The sequence below is a fragment of the Myxocyprinus asiaticus genome, chromosome 41, assembly GCF_019703515.2.
Source record: "Myxocyprinus asiaticus isolate MX2 ecotype Aquarium Trade chromosome 41, UBuf_Myxa_2, whole genome shotgun sequence".
Taxonomy (NCBI): domain Eukaryota; kingdom Metazoa; phylum Chordata; class Actinopteri; order Cypriniformes; family Catostomidae; genus Myxocyprinus; species Myxocyprinus asiaticus.
In genome coordinates, this window is record NC_059384.1 from 15,931,551 (window position 1) to 15,950,653 (window position 19,103).

At 37.6% G+C, this 19,103-nt stretch overlaps 2 protein-coding genes across 2 annotated transcripts; one reads left to right on the forward strand and one right to left on the reverse strand.

The window, feature by feature from the left end:
* Window positions 1-4,281: 4,281 nt before the first annotated feature.
* On the reverse strand, window positions 4,282-7,469 carry LOC127431451 (60S ribosomal protein L21). Its single transcript, XM_051681851.1, has 6 exons — window positions 7,382-7,469; window positions 6,710-6,788; window positions 6,532-6,593; window positions 6,295-6,407; window positions 4,854-5,004; window positions 4,282-4,408 (listed from the first exon to the last, which is right to left on the reverse strand). Exons 2-6 carry the CDS (start codon window positions 6,774-6,776, stop codon window positions 4,319-4,321), a joined length of 483 nt encoding a protein of 160 aa, XP_051537811.1. The 5' UTR covers window positions 6,777-6,788; window positions 7,382-7,469; the 3' UTR covers window positions 4,282-4,318.
* Window positions 7,470-10,241: 2,772 nt separating this feature from the next.
* LOC127431448 (ubiquitin carboxyl-terminal hydrolase 12A-like) lies at window positions 10,242-19,068 on the forward strand. Its single transcript, XM_051681848.1, has 9 exons — window positions 10,242-10,454; window positions 11,548-11,628; window positions 11,740-11,953; window positions 13,722-13,954; window positions 14,092-14,168; window positions 15,506-15,589; window positions 17,533-17,730; window positions 17,948-18,026; window positions 18,653-19,068. Exons 1-9 carry the CDS (start codon window positions 10,320-10,322, stop codon window positions 18,752-18,754), a joined length of 1,203 nt encoding a protein of 400 aa, XP_051537808.1. The 5' UTR covers window positions 10,242-10,319; the 3' UTR covers window positions 18,755-19,068.
* Window positions 19,069-19,103: the final 35 nt, after the last annotated feature.

A 19,103-nucleotide genomic window follows, 5' to 3' on the forward strand; every position in this document is an offset into this window, starting at 1 on the left:
ATATGAAAATTACTTATTTGATAGATATCTTACTATCTAAATTGTTTGAGGTATATAATTATATTGAGGTATTACAGTAAACGTATTAATATAATACCCCATTATTCCTTTTGAATTCACTAGTTCTATTGTGAACATTTATATGGCTTTGTCAGCAGATGAGAGCTGTCATGAAGACCAGAGAACTGATATGTTAAGTAAAAAATGTTATAAAGGCTATTTAGAGAAGGTTATACGCACCTCTGTCAGTCTCTTCACTTTACTGATTTCTGGCTTTAGAGAGAATAGCTAAACAGAAGCCAACATTAGGCTCTGTTCACACTGCTCTGGATGGTAAGTCCTAGTTTTGTCATATTTTTTTTAAATGGAAGTTTTTGTAGAAAAACAAATGTCCTTGAATAAACATCTCGTAAATGAGGTAAAAGTTAAAACTGAATGTAAAGGAGGCATCAAGGGGATGACAACTCTCTGTGGGACTGGTGAGAAAATTTTTATTTGAACTATCTTAAAGGGATACTTTATAAAAATAAATTTACTCACCCTCATGCCATGCCATGCGTGACTAACCTTTAAATTTTAATAATCTTATTTATTTATTTGGATTTTCTCCCCTTTTCTCCCCAATTTGGCATGCCCAATTCCCAAATCCTCGTGGTGGCGTAGTGAATCGCCTCAATCCGGGTGGCGGAGGATGAATCTCAGTTGCCTCCGCGTCTGAGACAGTCAATCCGCGCATTTTTTCATGTGGCTTGTTGAGCACGTTACTGCGGACACGTAGCGCATGTGGAGGCTTCACGCTATTCTCCGTGGCATCCACGCACAACTAACCACGTGCCCCACCGAGAGCGAGAACCACATTATGGCAACCACGAGGAGGTTAACCCAACGTGATAGAGAATTGGCTAAATTATAGACAGATTTCAAATCTACCATTTATGTCGAAAATACTAGCAAAGGTAGTGTCCTCCCAACTATGTTCATTTCTACAGAGAAATAGTATATATGAACAATTTCAGTCAGGATTTAGGCCCCATCACAGTACAGAGACTGCACTTATCAGTTACAAATGACTTGCTCTTATCATCTGATCACAGCTGGATTTCTCTTCTAGTGCTTTAGATCTTAGTGCTGCCTTCAACATGATAGATCGTGACATTCTCTTGAATAGGCTGGAGAATTATGTTGGCATTAATGGACTTGCATTAGCATGGTTTAGGTCCTATTTATCAGACTGCTACCACTTTGTATGTGTAAACGAGGAATTGTCAAATCAAACAAAAGTTAAGAATGGAGTGCCACAGGGATCAGTTTTAGGATCTCTGCTTTCCTCCTTATACATGCTTCCCCTGGGAGATATTATCAGGAATCATGGAACAAGTTTCTACTGTTATGCCGACGATACCCAACTTTATATTTCTTCTAAACGAAAATTCATAATTCTCCAAATTAGGTGTTATATTTTATACCAATCTGTCCTTTGAAAATCAAATTTCCAATGTTTGTCCACTTGAGAAATATTGCTAAATTACGACACATGCTCTCTGTTGCTGATGCTGAAAAATTAATTAATGCGTTCATGACCTCAAGACTAGATTATTGTAATGCATTACTGGGAGGATGTCCAGCAAGGTCAATAAATAAACTTCAATTGGTTCAAAATGCATCTGGCAGAGTGCTGACGAGAACCAAGAAATATGATCATATTAGCCCAATTTCATCATCGTTACATTGGCTACCTGTTCAATTTCGTATTAATTTTCAAAATTGGGTTAACTACTTACAAAGCTTTGAATGGTCTAGCTCCACAGTATGTGACCTTCTGACATGCTATATTCCATCACGTTCATTATGATCACAAAATTTTGGCTTGTTAATTATTCCAAGAATATCAAAATCCACAAAAGGAGGTAGATCCTTTTCATATTTGGCTCCTTTACTATAGAATAGTCTCCCTAACACTGTTCGAGATGCAGACACACTCACTCATTTTAAGTCTAGACTAAAGACTCATTTATTTAGCCAGGCATAGACCTAATTTATCCATTAATTCACGATTAGGCTACTTTAGTTAGGTCTGCCAGAACCAGAAACATCCATCATGATCTATAACGCTGCATAAAATTGAATGGCATCTACGCTAATATTATTCTATTTGTTTCCATGTCTCATATTCATATTCATATCCCCAGGTTACCAGAGCCTGCCAGATCCAGCTCTGTTCCTGAGAGATGACGACAAACTACAGCCGGTGCTAGCCAGACATCACTTCAGTCTTTTGACTTCAGAGGATGAACTGATGCCAACTCAAACTTTAAGACATCGGATACTTCATATGCCACTGCCTGAACCTTGGATTTAGGATGGACCCCACCGAACCTCACCGAAATGACCTGCCAGTTGAACTGTGATGCACCTCATCATTTATCTCTGCCTGCATCACCTTTGTCTATTGATGGACTACACTCTTGAAATGGAATACACAGACTATCATTTAATTGCCAACAAAAGCCTTCATCAGCCAACTAACAAAGGACAATGCATCTTTGTGAACTTCTCCAGTTAATCCAAGATGGACTTCAAAGACATTAGTCATTAATCTTAAAGTTAATAAAAAATATTTTATTTTTATTTTTAAAACACTGGACCTTAACGCTTACTTAATTTATAAAACCACGACTTGCACTGCACACAAATAACTAATATTGGCATTATATTCATGTTGTTTAGCCAGAGGGGAACTGGCCCCCACAGTGAGTCTGGTTTATCCCAAGGTTATTTTTCTCTATTAACCAACATCTTACGGAGTTTTGTGTTCATTGCCAGTCGCCTTCAGCTTGCTCATAGGGGTTTTAAATACAATTATTTAATTTCTATACACATTTTACGATTATATCTAATCAAACTACACAATGATCACTGTAAGACATTATAGATATTAGTTTCATTTTTTGTTTTATGCATGATTTCCTGCAAAGCTGCTTCGAAACGATGTGTGTTGTGAAAAGTGCTGTACAAATATAAATGACTTTCTTTTAAGAAGAATATTTCAGCTCTGCAGATCCATACAATGCAAGTAAATGGTGACCAAAACTTTGACAATCCAAAAAGCACATAAAGGCAGCATAAAAGTGGTCCATAAGTCTCCAGTGGTTAAATCATTTTCTTCTGATTTATTCCAATTGATTTTAGGTAAGTACAGACCAAAATATAACTACATTTTCACTATCAACCTTGACGTCAACAGTTTCCTTGGCAATCATTTTTTCAACCTTGTTTACACTTCCTATAGCGCCATCTGCTTTGCGCCAAACACTAAAAAGTGTAATCGAGCTTGAAAACATGATCATACTTAGAGACTGCAATGACAAGATGTACAGTGAGAAAGGAGTTAAATTTTGGTCTGTTCTTAACCAAAACCGATTTGATCGCTTTAAAAGGCATTGATTAAACCACTGGAGTCATATGGATTACTTTAATGCCGACTTTGTGCTTTCTGGAACTTCAAAGTTTTGGTCACCATTAACTTTTTCAACTGTATGGACCAACAGAGCTGAGAAGTTCTTTAAAAATCTAAATTTGTGTTCAGCATAAGAAAGTCAGTCATATACATCCGAGATGGTATGAGGGTGAGTAAATTAATTTTTGAGTGAACAATCCCTTTAATACTTAAGGGTATGCTTAACTGAACTACATTCTTGGCAGTTTTGAATGATAGTTTTGATAATATCATGGAATGGGTGGCTTAAAAATGTTCCATTCTTTTAAGAATTTTAACCCTACCTAAGTTACATCCACTTATAGCAGTGGGAAACACACCAGGTTTCCTTTCAGACAATTAAATCTACAGATATCCCTTAAAGCTGAAACATGTTACTTTTTAGGTGTTAAAAGAATTTCTCCCATCCCCACTTAATATGCAGAGAAAAGTTAGGAATTCGGAAGGCTATTTGAAAACAAATATTTATTTTTGCAATTCCTTTTGGAGGCTCAGAAATTACACACTTCCAATTTAACTGCTATTTTCTTACATAGTATAATAGCACAATAGCTAGTGTTATAACCGCATCAAATAACAGGAATAAAGGGATTGCAGTAACAGAACCAGTATTTGGGATTTTTTGCATGTGCTCAGTGGTGTACACAGATGCTTTCATCATGTTTCTTCTGAGCAACAATCCTACATTTATAAGTCAAATTACAACTCTATCCTCGATAAATAAAATTGAAATGGCAATTTCAGTAACCATGTTTTCTTTTAAAATAAAGACTTTCAAACATGAATTATGTGGTACAAAGGATTTTATTTTGGTCAGCAGACTTATGCCATGAACTCATAGGGGATGGGTTCCAGGAGCTGAGGCTCGTTGTTCTTGGTGCTGACAAAGTGCGCTGGCCGTGGAGCAGCAGGCTGAGAGGAGAGAGCAAGACACATCAACAACAGAATACACAAGATCTACTGACAAAATATTGCATATTCCCTGGTCACGTTTTATACGTAAGGGTGATAGAGCCTTTGCAGTTGCTTCCCCTAAGCTATGGAAACAGCTACCACTTGACATTAGACAAGCTTCATCACTGTCTATTTTTAAAAGCAGGCTTAAAACACACTTGTATTGTCTAACGTTTTGCAGTATCAATTGAGATTGTCTTGTCACATTTTATTGTATGTATTTTAATGTATTTGTTTTATTTTACTGTATTGTAGATTTTTCTGTTCAGCACTTTGGTCAGCTTTGCTGTGTTTGAGTATGCTTTAGAAATAATTTTTTACTTACAACAGCAATGAAACTACATTTTCATTTGTACATTAGTTTAACTGTTTAAAAAAAAAGCACCAAAGTTAATTCACATACCTGGCGTTTCAGCTCAATCCAGGTGCCTGCCTTCTTGGCCTCCACTTTCTTCTTCTCATTCTCCTTTACGCGCTGCAAGAAGCTGTCTCTGCTTTTTGAGTGCTTAATGTGCTCGATACGCACATTAATTCTCTTAGCCAGGATCTTGCCCCTGAAAGGAACAATTGTTGATCACTACAAAAACAGGAGTTATGTTGTGCAATTACAAGTACCCATGAGACGCATGTTTCCTTATTGACAATCTGGCACAGGCATTAATGTGTCTGTCCAGGGTGCATAAGGATGATTGCTCTTCCCCAAATGAATGACCACACAGGACACTGGACTGCCCTTATGGCAAAGTGAAGCTGGGGCTGTTACATCTTAAATGTATGAATACCCATTTTAACCCCATTTCAAATCCAATTAATACTTTTAAAAAGGATTGCTATGGTGACTAAGGATCAACATAATTTCATTTCATCATGCTAATTTCATCATTTACTCACCTTCATGCCATTCCAGATGTGTATGACTTTCTTCTGCTGAACACAAATGAACATTTTTAGAAGAATCTCTCAGCTCTGTAGGTCTTTTCAATGCAAGTGAATGGTGACCAGAAATTTGGAGCTACAAAAATCAAATAAAAGCAGCATAAAAGTAATCCATATGACTTTAGTGGTTTAATCCATGTCTTCTGAAGTGATGCAATCAGTTTGCATGAGAAACAGATCAATATTTCAATGCTTTTTTTTTTTTTACTATAAATCTCCACTTTCAGAATGTGAAAGTGAACATTTGTAATAAAATATTACTAAAATATTTTTCTTTTTCTTATCCACACCTATCATATGTCTTCTGAAGATATAGATTTAGAGTCTTATGGATTACTTTTATGCTGCTTGTGTGCTTTTCTGAGTTTCAAAGTTTTGGTCAACATTCACTTGCATTGTGAGGACCTACAGAGCTGAAATATTCTTCTAAAAATCTTCAGCTGACACCCTGCAGAAGAAAGTCATACACATCTGGGATGGCATGAAGGCGAGTAAATGAGAGAATTTTAAGTTTTGGGTGAACAATCCCTTTAAATACCATCCTTTATCAAAAAGAAAAACAAAGGCCTGACTTAAGTAGTTTTTTTGTTTTTAGACCTTTTACTTTTTAACATATGAAACACTGGATTCATGTAATTTAAATTTGACTACAACAAACCACACTACAACATAAACACTTTAATGCAGTATGTTTTAGTCTGACCTCAATCAATTATTTAACTGTACAAACTGTCAAACTGAACAACTGCCAACCATCACCAACTAGTCCATGTTGAGTAACTAAAACTTTCCAACAAAACAAGGCAGAACCTTTGCATGCATTAATTCATACTATCAGGGTTGTTAAAATGTCAGTGTATTTTGTGCATCAACATCTGGATGCGATAAGTGTTCACAGCTGTACTTACTTGACTTGCTTGTTGACAATGATGCCTACAGCATGCTGTGTAACATTATAAACACGTCCTGTTTTGCCATGGTAGCACTTATGAGGCATACCCTTCTGAACAGTTCCTGTGCCCTGGGTAAAAAAAATAAGTTTTTTTTTTCTTCTTCCCCAATACACAAAATTCACAACAAAATAAAGTATACTAACAATATAGTATATAAATTATAATACAAATATTTCATAAAATGTAACATACTTTGATATCAACAATATCACCCTTCTTGTAGATACGCATGTAAGTGGACAAAGGGACTGGACCTGTTGCGGAAAGAATTAAGCATTGTTAGACCTAAAAGTTTCTATATCAACACTGCCAACATGACAAATTTCAGTCCAGAGTAAATCAATGCTGAGTGTGATTCAAGTGAACTCACCATGCTTACGGAAGGGCCTGGCAAACATATACCTGGTCCCCCTCCTCTTGCCTCTGGTGTTCGTCATGATGCCTGATTACTGAGTGAAAAAAAGACAAAACAATTTATTAAAGAAAACTCTCCAAAAATGAGTTTCATTATTAAACATTGTATCCAACTATGACCAACTAGGCTATAATAACTCAACTACAAGGGACTACTTAGATGAACTATTACAGTTGACAGCTTCTAGTCATTAATAACTGTGCAATACACTAGTTCGATAGCATAAACATATACACATACACAACTTAGTTGTAAATCACTATAATTATGACATAAGAGCATAACATGAGAAAGCTTTGCCTCAAATACACATCACTACACAAGATCTACCAAACGTGACATTGAATTCTCGATAAATGCTGCAACAATCAGTGATTTCCTACAATTATATTTCTTTGCCAGAGCCTCATCTCTCAATGCCATATGTACACGCATGGCCCACATGGAAAAGACACGACACATCTTTACGTTGCATTTTTACTCTTAACAACCTCAAGCAACACACACATACGCTTAATTTGAAGCTCAATTGTGTAAGAATCATTTGTGGTGCTTAGTGTATGAGTTCTGTGCATTCAGTGATATTTAATCGATGATTGTATACATAATGTCTGGAGCACATCTTACCCCCGTTTGCTCGCAAGATGGCGGGTACGGCGGAAAGAGACAGAAGGGGTCCTGCGGCTCTTCCTTCAAAGCACACGAATAGGAGTGCTACTCATTTGCCTGAATAAAATTGTTCCAAAGCTTTGCTCACTGGGCAGTGATGTCATCAGAGCCCTTCTACAAAGTAGGGCCTAGAAGGTTAGCAACACAATGCATAAAGGCGGGTCCATAGACATTCTATGATTCATAGTGGTATAAAAACACGTTTGAAAGGAGAGCAAGCTTGTAATCCCATGTTTTTTCAACAATACTGTTTCAATAGATGGAATTGTTGTTACTGATGACAAATGTAATAACCATTTAAAGGTGCACTCAGTAACTTTTGTCTTTGTGTCATCTTGGACTTACACTGATACCTAGTGGCTTGGATGCAGCGTCATTTAAAATCAATAGTTTTCAGTTTCAGATGCCATTGTAGAAATTTAGTATTCACAGTCAGCCATGATTACTTTAATCAATGAGTGAAAGTGTCAAATAACAGGACGGTTACTGAGATTAAGTGAGTAGTATTTGGCTGGTCATGTGATTCTAACATGGCAGCTCCCATGTGTGCACCCTCTCCATGTAGAATAAAACAGCTTTTATAAGGTTACTGATATGACTGGAGTCTTCATTTTAATGTGAGGGGTCATGATTTCCCACATATATTGCATAATTACAATGAATGTCTTTAGGAGTTAAAATTTTTATTAATTTATTTATATTTTATCCCCTTTTCTCCCAGTTTGGAATGCCCAATTCTTCCATTAGTAAGTCCTTGTGGTGGCGTGGTTACACAATCCGGGTGGCGGAGGACAAGTCTCAGTTGCTTCCGCTTCTGAGACAGTCAATCCGCGCATCTTATCACATGGCTCGTTGTGTATGACACCGCGAAGACTCCCAGCATGTGGAGGCTCATGCTACTCTCCGTGATCCACGCACAACTTACCATGCGCCCCACTGAGAGCGAGAACCACTAATTGTGACCATGAGGAGGTTACCCCATGTGACTCTACCCTCCCTAGCAAGAGGGCCAATTTGTTTGCTTAGGAGACCAGGCTGGAGTCACTCAGCACACCCTGGATTCGAACTCCCGACTCCAGGGGTGGTAGTCAGCGTCAATACTCGCTGAGCTATCCAGGCCCCCAGGAGTTAAACTTTTTTAATGAAGAGAAAATTACTTAGTGCACCTTTTATCAAATTCTTAACCATTTAACCACTAATAACCAATCTTATCAACAGACGAATCAACTGGAATTTGGTCTGGTCTCTTTCCAACATTTATTTATTAACAAATAAGACAAAGAATTCATATTTAAAATATTACACAAATGTTACCCTTATAATAGAACACTAAGTGTATTCAAAATATTGAGGAAAAATGCTCTTTTTGTAACAAAGAAGAGGCGGTTGAACATCTTTTCTGTGATTGTGTTTATATTAAAACCTTTTGGAACGAGTTATGTACTCACATCTCAGGGGGAAAAAAAAAACTAATGTCAATATCTTCATTACAACACAAACTCTCAAAATCAGTACATTGTTAATTTATTTATTATTCTTGGGATTTTTTTTTTATTCTTCTAAGAAGAATCCTCTAATTTCATTTTTTATTTTTTATTTGGTAGATTATGATTCTCATGTTACATCTGTGATGGGCACAAACAAAATATATTTGAAATGTCAAAAAATTACTCTCAATGTATAACCTTCATATAACTGCTTCTCTCTGCCTTTTTTTTTTTTTTAATTATTCATTTCGCTTTTATTTTATTTCGATTTGATGTACTTCCATTCTATGGGCGGTACACTGGCGAGGAGACAAAAGGCCGTTTTTTCAATGGATGTATATGTAGCAGATGCTTCAGTGTGCTTAATAAACTGCGTTTGTGAGGAAACAGCTCATCACTTAATGAACTGACCGTCTGTCTACTAATCTTAAATAGGCTTTGCACTTAAAAAAATCCTTTTGGAATGACTATGTATGGTGTTTACCAAAGTTTTTCTAGCAAGTCAGTCCACTGGCGGCCATTTTTGGAACGCTCCCGGGAAGCTATTTCCGGTCATGAAAGTGCAGCTACAATCTACTTGAATGGGGGAACACCGAAATTTAAAAAATGGTTGGTCAAGATTACGATAAAAGAACATATTTAAGATCAGCAGTAAAATCTGACATCACTGGTATCATAAATGGTGCTCCTTTACCTCAGATTACGCTAAAAAAAGAAAATAAAAGAAAAAAAGAACAAAATCCCGGCTTGTATAGCTAATGCGCATGCGCGTTCCCGAGATGATTGACAGGTGGTGTCTGTATCTAAAAGGTGATTGGCTTTTTACCTGTAAGGCGGGACTTCCTTTCTACTTCTGTTTACAGTTGGGCGCTCAGAGCTGCTTGGCTGAGCGTTCCAATTTCTCCCGTTCATTTTAATTGAAAGCAAGCATTCAGAAAGTATGTTCAAAGTTCGATACAAAATGAATAATAATGAAAAGCAATAAATGAATCAGAATCAGCTTTATTGCCAAGTATGCTTACACATACAAGGAATTTGTCTTGGTGACAGGAGCTTCAGTGTACAACAATACAAAAACAGCAGCAAGACAGATAATAATAAAAAATAATTATACAGATACGTACATGCACACACAGACACAGACACACACACACACACACACATACACATACGTAGTGCAAATCTAATACAAATCTGTTATCTGTTATTTACAGTGCAAATACAAATCTGTTATATACATTGCAAATTATTTTAAAAAAATGAAAAATGTAATTAATAAATTATAAAAATATTCGGAAAAATTCTCCCTGTTTCTCTGGTTTTACATAGTAATTTTGCAATTGTGTAAAAAAATTATCAGACTGAATATCATCAGGGGCTGTTTTCAAGGAGCGCTAAGACCCCGCGGAATGCCCTCTGGAAGGGACGCAGTCTGTCCTCACCGGGACTCCTCTTCGCCTCCGCGCGGTGATTGGGTGGAAGATGGCGCTGGGCGAATGGAAATCCTAATGACAGTTTCCAAATTTGCCTCTTTTTGTACCATGGTGAGTAAATATCTCGTGAATCACGGATTATTGGACATCAGTGCATGCACGACAGTATAATCGGTGGCGTGCTGCTTCAGTAGTGTGAATGGCGACTGGGAATTAGACTCCTTGGGTTGCTAGTTTTCCTCTGCTGCTGTTGCAAGCTGTCTTTATCCGTGTCTATTTGTGTCTGCTATGAATGTTAACTCGGGCCTAAATAATTACTATTATAGAAGGGAATTTGCGACACAAATATCCGGTCTGTATAAAGCAGTGTTAGCCTTTTGAATTCGCCCGTCCTTACAGGATTCGCTAAACTCAGCAACGCTGAGATCTGCTAACTGCTCAAGTGTCATTCAGCGCGAGATGTGCTTAATAAGCGCGAGCCATCTAAATAAGCGCCGATTATTATTATTATTATTATTGTGCAATATGCGATTAGTGTTATGGTTCAGGCGAGCATTGTGTTAGGTACGGCAGACGTTAGCATCATGATGTTGTTCCATGCGTTCAGTGTATCTGTGCTTCAATGCTATGGCTGTTTCCAGTGCGGTCACATCGTGATTGCATTGGTGTCCCATCCCCTCTCTGAGCATCTGTAATCTGTATATTTATACGTTTGATGGGTGAATTGCTTTTTTTACTGGATTATTCAGTTGGAAAATCTTTAAATGCAAATGTTACGGCAGTGAACTGCCAGTTAGTGCTGTGCTAATGTAGTGTTCTCCCTTAAAATGTAATGAGATGCAAATATAGCTGCTTTGTTTTTATGTTATATTGTCACTTGTTAATTCTGATTCACAAGGAATTGCTTTAATGTTACCAAAGTGACTCAGTTAAAGTGTACGTAAACATCTTACAAAAATGTACCATGGTAACAATAGTTTCTGCCACAGTAGCATAGTTGCTTTAGTTGGTTAGCTCTGTAAACAACAAATAATTAAAATGGGATCTCCTTCAAACAGTGTAATTAGAATATTTCTGCCATTTTGTGTACATCATAGTGTAGCTGTTGTAACAATAAAAGTACTTGGCAGAAACTATGGCTACAATGGTAAGTTTTTGAAAGAGACAACATATCCACAACAGCTGTTCACCTTTTCTGTTTCAGGGCGCCAATGCCTCCGCTTTGGAGAAAGAGATCGGCTCGGAGCAGTTCCCTGTCAATGAGCATTACTTTGGATTGGTCAATGTAAGAAGAGATCTTCCTTGTTCTCTAACATTGTTTCCTCTGGCCAGTGTGTTTATCGTGATGCCCTGAAATCAATGTGGGTGTGTGTTGTATGTGTGTTTTGATCCACAGTTTGGAAACACCTGCTACTGTAACTCTGTGCTCCAGGCACTGTACTTCTGCAGGCCGTTCCGGGAGAAGATCCTGGCATACAGGAGCCAGCCACGCCGCAAGGAGAACCTGCTCACCTGCCTGGCTGACCTCTTTCACAGTATAGCTAACCAGAAGAGGAAAGTTGGGGTGATACCTCCTAAAAAGTTCATCACGAGATTGCGGAAAGAGAATGGTAAGGAAGATAAATGCAGGAAGTAACTGATGAAAGAAGAGAGAGTGCTGAATTTTGATCAAACAACTAAAATTTGAAATTTACAGTTGGCCTAAAAAGTATTTGCACACATGAGCCACATTTCAGTGTATGGATTTAATTCAGGGTTCGCAGTTTAGTGCTTAAACTGCTTGAATTTAGCTTTTAGAAATTTAAGTACTGGAATACCTGGAAAATTTGCATGCTTTTTGAAAAACACTTAAGTGCCCAAAATGAAAATTCTCTCATCATTTACTCACCCTCATGCCATCCCAGATGCATATGACTTTCTTTCTTCTGCTGAACACAAACAAAGATTTTTAGAAGAATATCTAAGCTCTGTAGGTCCATACCCTACGAATGGTGGCCAGAACTTTGAAGGTCCAAACATCACATAAAGGCAGCATAAAAATAATCCATATGACTCCAGTGGTTTAATCCATATCTTCAGAAGCAATATGATAGGTGTGGGTAAGAAACAGATCAGTATATAAGTCCTTTTACTATAAATTCACCTACCTGCCCAGTAGGTGGCGATATGCACGAAGAATGTGAACTGCCAAAAACAAAAGAATGTGAAAGTAAAAGTGGAGATTTATGAAATATGAAAAGCGACCAACCACAGCTCGTTTTGTTTTCTACGCGTAAGATGGGTAAAAAAAACAAAGGTCTGTGCTTGTGTTGTTCCCGAATGTCAATGTGGATACACAGACCTCTACTCACATGTGCATCAAAAGTTAAAAAGAAACATTAATTATAATCTGACATTGCATTAAAAAAAAATGCAACTCTCTTGATAATGTGCGCTCTCTCTCTCTCTCTCTCTCTCTCTCTACTCTATATATATATATATATATATTTTTTTTTTTTACATTTTCACATACTATATACTGGATATAGTGCGTTACTTTTCCTGGTCGGTTTCCTCTTAATTTGTTAATGGTTTATTCATGCCATGTAGGAATTACTGTAATTATGAGTTTCTGACTTGTAAATATTGTTCACATCACTTGTAATTCAAGTTGGAAAGCTACAAGTTCTCTTACTTATGTGAAGTCCATGAAAATGAAAAATTGGAGCTGAAAAAAGTACTTGAAAGTCCTTGATTTTTATTTAGTGATGCTTGTATGAACCCTGTTAAGTGCATTAGATAAATTTAAGTTAAAAAAAAGATGTTATTTGCAATCAAATGATCCTAGACCTTTTTCTCAAAACTAACCTTTCTGCTAACTTTTCTTTCTTTCTCTTTTAACAATTACTTTTATCCAACTGGTCCTATGATTATGTTTAGGGAATATATGGTGTCAGTTCTCCTCAAGTTCACATAGGTGCTGGCAGGTGTAGTTCGGCACATTAACTGTGGACATGTTCCACAAAGTTTGACAACCAGAAAGTGTCCAAATACTTTTTGTTTTTCATTTAGAAAATGTTGAATATAACTGAATAAATTAAATATAATTGAATTGAACTATACTGAATTATCATTTAAAAACCTAACAAACTTCTTATTAAATATGTAGCTTGAAAAGTTTGCATGTGCCTGTCTTTAAAATAAAGGCTAGTTAGTTTGACATTTTGTTTTCGAATGCAATGACATTCATGCACTTTAAGTGAGCCACTCAATAAATCCATTCAGTGGGTTTTATTGGCATGAAAACCCATTAGATTCATCATTGAATTCATTAATTCCTTGTGTGGCATGGCAGGTTGTTATTACAGAGAGTGACATATTCTCTCTGTAACCCCGCAGAACTATTTGATAACTACATGCAACAAGATGCACATGAGTTCCTAAATTACCTGCTCAACACTATAGCAGACCTTTTACAAGAAGAGCGGAAGCAAGACAAACAGAATGGCAAACTGGCCAATGGCACACTTGATTCACAGAACAATAACAGCACCCCGCCCTCCTCCACCTGGGTTCACGAGATCTTCCAGGGCACGTTGACCAATGAGACACGATGCCTCACCTGTGAGACGGTAATTGCACCACATATTTCATTTTATTCAACTGGCAAACCCTTCAGTCCAATGGGACCTGTTATCCTGTAATTTTGTTGACTGTGATTGGCTGTGCTTTTATCTGAGGTGGGCCTTTGAACTTTGCTCTCTCACAGATAAGCAGTAAAGATGAGGATTTCTTGGATTTGTCAGTGGATGTTGAACAGAACACTTCAATCACACACTGTCTCAGGTTTGAAAACACTTTAGGAAGCACACATACACTCTTAAAGTCCTCATTCAAACAAATTGGAGTTTTGTTTATTAGCTTTAAAGCCATCTATTCACTACTCGTGTACTCCTTAAAGTTAAAAAATAACTTAAGCAGTTATAACTTATAGTTATAAATATTTAAATATACACATTTATAACTTACAGTTAACGGACCAAAAAATACTGATGACTCATTTTACACAACACAGATTTTTTTTTCCATCATATGCTCTCTAGAATGAGAATGCCCCTCCCCCTAACACCCTGTTTACACCGGATGCGTTGTGTAGCGCCGACAGTAGACAGTAGCCCCATTTTATTGCTGATGCCCTGTATAGCTACTTTAGCCACTTTATTATCCTGTCCGTCTGAAAATGTTTTATTTTACTCACCAAATATTATATGTGTGAATCTTTCTGCCATGAATTTTATTCTTTACATATGTAAATACATTTGACTGTTTCATTAAAGCCAGCTCGTGATATTTCTGGTCTACTAATTTATATAATCTTTTGTTTCTAACCACACGTATACATTGTAGCAACAATGATATTACAGTAATTATCAAACAACTTAGATTTTGATGTTGGCTTGACAAAGCCTTGTCTGAAAACGTAACACTAATTAAAAGGTTGCAGATAGATAGGATAGACAGCCATATTGAAAGAAAGAGAGAGTTAAAACAGATTTTAGAATTGTTTGATGGTTGGATTTTAAATAGTCTTGGCCTGTTTAAACATTCTGTAAATGTAAGTCTAAGTATGTTTTTTTTTTTGTTTTTTTTTTTTGATCACCCACTTTGCAAAAATAGCAACCGATTCAGAAAAGCCTGAAGGTCTGTACCAAGTCAACATAATAAGTAAATGTTTATACCAGTGGATTTCCTTTGAAAATGAAGTATGATACTGGTTATTTACCCATTTAACCATTGCTGAAGTCTACTAGAGCTCACAGCTGATTGGTCTGTGCTTTATACAGTGTAGACCACCTCGAGCCAATGCGGCATGTTGTGTCGCATCAATGTCCCGTGTAGACAGGCTGCAATACAACCTTCAGTCAACTAGCAAGTAGCAAATCATGGTTTATGGCTGTGATGCAAAATAAAGGCTATTGGCTATTTTAAAGAAAGTGATGAGTGCTTTTATATGCCCCACACAAACTTCCTGTTTCAATAGAAAAGACGTCAACACAGGAATGAAAACTGTGATAATCAAGGCACTTCATGGGGTCTTTAAAGCAATGCAATACAGTCTTCTCAAAAACTGTGTGCAATATGTCCATTTTAATAAACTTTTCTTTCTCACTTGCTCTTTATAGAGGTTTCAGTAATACAGAGACCTTGTGCAGTGAATATAAATATTACTGCGAGGAATGCAGAAGTAAACAGGAGGCGCACAAACGGTGAGCATTAGCACCATTTAAAATGAATGACAATGTATTAAAGGAATAGTTCCATGCAAAAATGAAAATCCTCTCCTCATTTACTCACCCTCATGCTATCCCAGATGTGTATGACTTTCTTTCTTCTGCAGAACACAAATGAAGATTTTTAGAAGAATATCTCAGCTCTGTAGGTCCTTAAAATGCAAGTGAATGGTGACCAGACAGTTTGAAGCTCCAAAAATCACATAAAGACCACGAAAAAGTAATCCATAAGCAGATACTTAAGAGCCTATGATTGGATCATTATTGCAGTGATTAATATGTTTCAGCTGGCAACAATTCTTTTAACCCTAACTGATGCAGTGTGTAGCTTCTCATTTCTTTAATGTCGGAAGACGTATCCCGTGGTTGTGGAAAAGATGTTGCTGTGTTTCAGAAGGGGCAAATTATTGGCCTGCATCAAGCAAAGAAAACAACTAAGGAGATTGCTGAAATCACTGGAATTGGGTTAAGAACTGTCCAACGCATTATTAAAAACTGGAAGGATAGTGGAGAACTGTCAGATTCGCGGAAGAAATGTGGTCGAAAAAAATCTTGAATGATCAGAGATCACTAAAACGCTTGTTGAAGTCACCTCATAAAAAATCGACAGTAGAACTCACAGCTATGTTTAATAGTGGAAGTAAGAGCATTTCCACATGCACAATGTGACGAGAACTTACAGGATTGGGACTAAACGGCTGTGTGGCCACAAGAAAGCCACTTGTTAGTGAGGCTAATCGGAAAATACTACTTCAGTTTGCTAGGGAGCATAAAGATTAAACTGTGGAGCAATGGAAAATGGTCATGTGGTCTGATGAGTCCAGATTTACCCTATTCCAGAGTGATGGGTGCATCAGAGTAAGAAGGGAAGTGCATGAAGCGATGCACCCGTCATGCATAGTGCCCACTGTACAAGCCTCTGGAGGCAGTGTTATGATCTGGGGTTGCTTCAATTGGTCAAGTCTAGGCTCAGCAACATTATGCGGCAATAAAATAAAGTCAGCTGACTACCTGAATGTATTGAATGACCAGGTTATCCCATCAATGGATTTTTTCTTCCCTGATGGCACGGGCATATTCCAGGACAATAATGCCAAAATTCATCAGGCTCAAATTGTGAAAGAGTGGTTCAGGCAGCAAGAGGAATCAATTTCACACATTAATTGGCCACCACAGAGTCCTGACCTTACCCCATTGAAAGTCATTTGGATGTGCTGGAGAAGACTTTATGGAGTGCTTCGACTCTCCCTTCATCAATACAAGATCTCGGCCAAAAATGTATGCAACTCTGGACAGAAATAAATGTTGTGACGTTGCATAAGGTTGTCGAAACAATGCCACGATAAATGCATGCCATAATCAAAGCTTAAGGCAGTCCAATGAAATATTAGTGTATGCAAAAAGAAATTGGCCAGGCAGGGTACATATATTCAGAAGCAATATGATAGGTGTGGGTAAGAAACAGATTAATATTTAAGTCATTTTTTACTTTAAATCTCCACTTTCACATTTTGAAAGTGGAGATTTTTAGGAAAAAAGGACTTAAATACTGATCTGTGTCTCTGGCAACATGATTGCATGGCTTCAGAAGACATGGATTAAACCACTGGAATCTTAAGGATTAATTTTATGCAGCTTTTATGTGCTTTTTGGAGCTTCAAAGTTCTGGTCACTATTAAATTGCACTGTAAGGACCAACAGAGCTGAGAAATCCTTCTAAAATCTTCGTTTGTATTCTGCAGAAGAAAGAAAGTCATACAAATCTGGGATGGCATGAGGGTGAGTTATTGATAAGTGAATTTTCATTTTTGGGTGAACTATCCCTTTAATTTATGTCTGTTGGTTCTTTACCAACTGATACTTTACCATGTATTTACTTTATATATTTGAAAAATGAATGTGGTTATGTTTGACTGTAGAATGCGGGTTAAGAAACTTCCCATGATCCTTGCCTTGCACTTGAAGAGATTTAAATACATGGAGCAGCTCCAGCGCTACACTAAGCTAAGCTACCGCGTGGTCTTCCCTCTGGAGCTTCGCCTCTTTAACACGTCTGGAGATGCCACCAATCCAGAGAGGCTGTACGACCTGGTCGCTGTGGTGGTGCATTGTGGCAGGTTAGTCAGTACAGATGTGACTTGTTTTATAATATTTGACCGCCCAAGTTCGAATGAACTTGCAAAGCTATATTAATATATAATTCCTCCTCCTGTCTTCACTGATTTCACAATAATAAATACAATCACTCACAGACAGTCTTTTGAAATTAGTCCTTGCAAAGTAAGAGAACCATTATTGCCTGGTTTGTAGCTTATCTGTATGTCTTTCTTACAGCGGTCCAAACAGAGGACACTACATCGCTATTGTAAAGAGTCATGATTTCTGGCTGCTGTTTGATGATGACATCGTAGAGGTAAGATGCCAGCCCTCATCTATAAAAAAAATTTATAGAAATGCTAAATCAGCATTATTCATTCATTCAGACAAAAATATGTAGACACCCTCTTCTGGCTAGGGCCTTTAATTCTAGTTAGGACAAATATTAATGCTTCGGCATACATTGAAATTCTAGAGAATTATGTGCTTCCAACTTTGTGGCAACAGTTTGGGGAGGGGCTTTTTCCGTTCCAGCATGACAGTGTCCTGTGCACAAAGTGAGGCCCATAAAGAAATGATTTACTCAGTCTGGTGTGTAGGAACTGGACTGGCCTGCACAAAGACCAGACCTGAACTCAATTTGAACACCTTTCTTGACCTGTTCTTTTGTCTAAATGGGAGCAAATTATTGGAACATGTTCCAATATATAGTGCAAAGCCATCCCAGAAGAGTTCAAGATGTTAAGGAGGACCAACTCTTTTTTTTTTTTTTCTTTTTTTTTTTTTTTAATGCTAATGGTTTTTTAAATAAAATGCTCATCAACGCACATATAGGTGTCGGGTTTGGGAGTCTACATGGCTTTGGCCATATACTATAGTGAATGCAAGAATGCAAAATGGTTTTTCATCATTTGTCCAAATATGTTTCATTTCTCCCTATAGAAAATTGATGCCCAGGCAATTGAAGAGTTCTATGGCTTAACCTCTGAAATTTCCAAGAACTCAGAGTCTGGGTACATCTTGTTTTACCAGTCTAGAGACTGAGAGAGGCCAGAGGGGCGGCCCGTTATGGACACCAGTGCAACAGGCGTGCCTGTTTACAGAATCCTGCTGCATCCCACCTGTGCAGATTCTCGCTGCAGCGCCGCCTCACACCCCCCACCCCACCCGTCCAAGCCCTCCCTCGCCGGTCTCGATGCAGCAGTTACGTTGGACGTGATGCAGTCACAAGGCATTTTGAACGTTGTTTGTCAGTTGTATTTACGTTGTGGGAGAGTTTCATCGTGTTCAGTCCTTTACCGTGGAGAGAATGTGTTTAATGTAACAGATTGTATAATATAACGGGGATTTACATTCAACTTTCATGCTGCAACTGTTTCATTCCTGTGGCTGT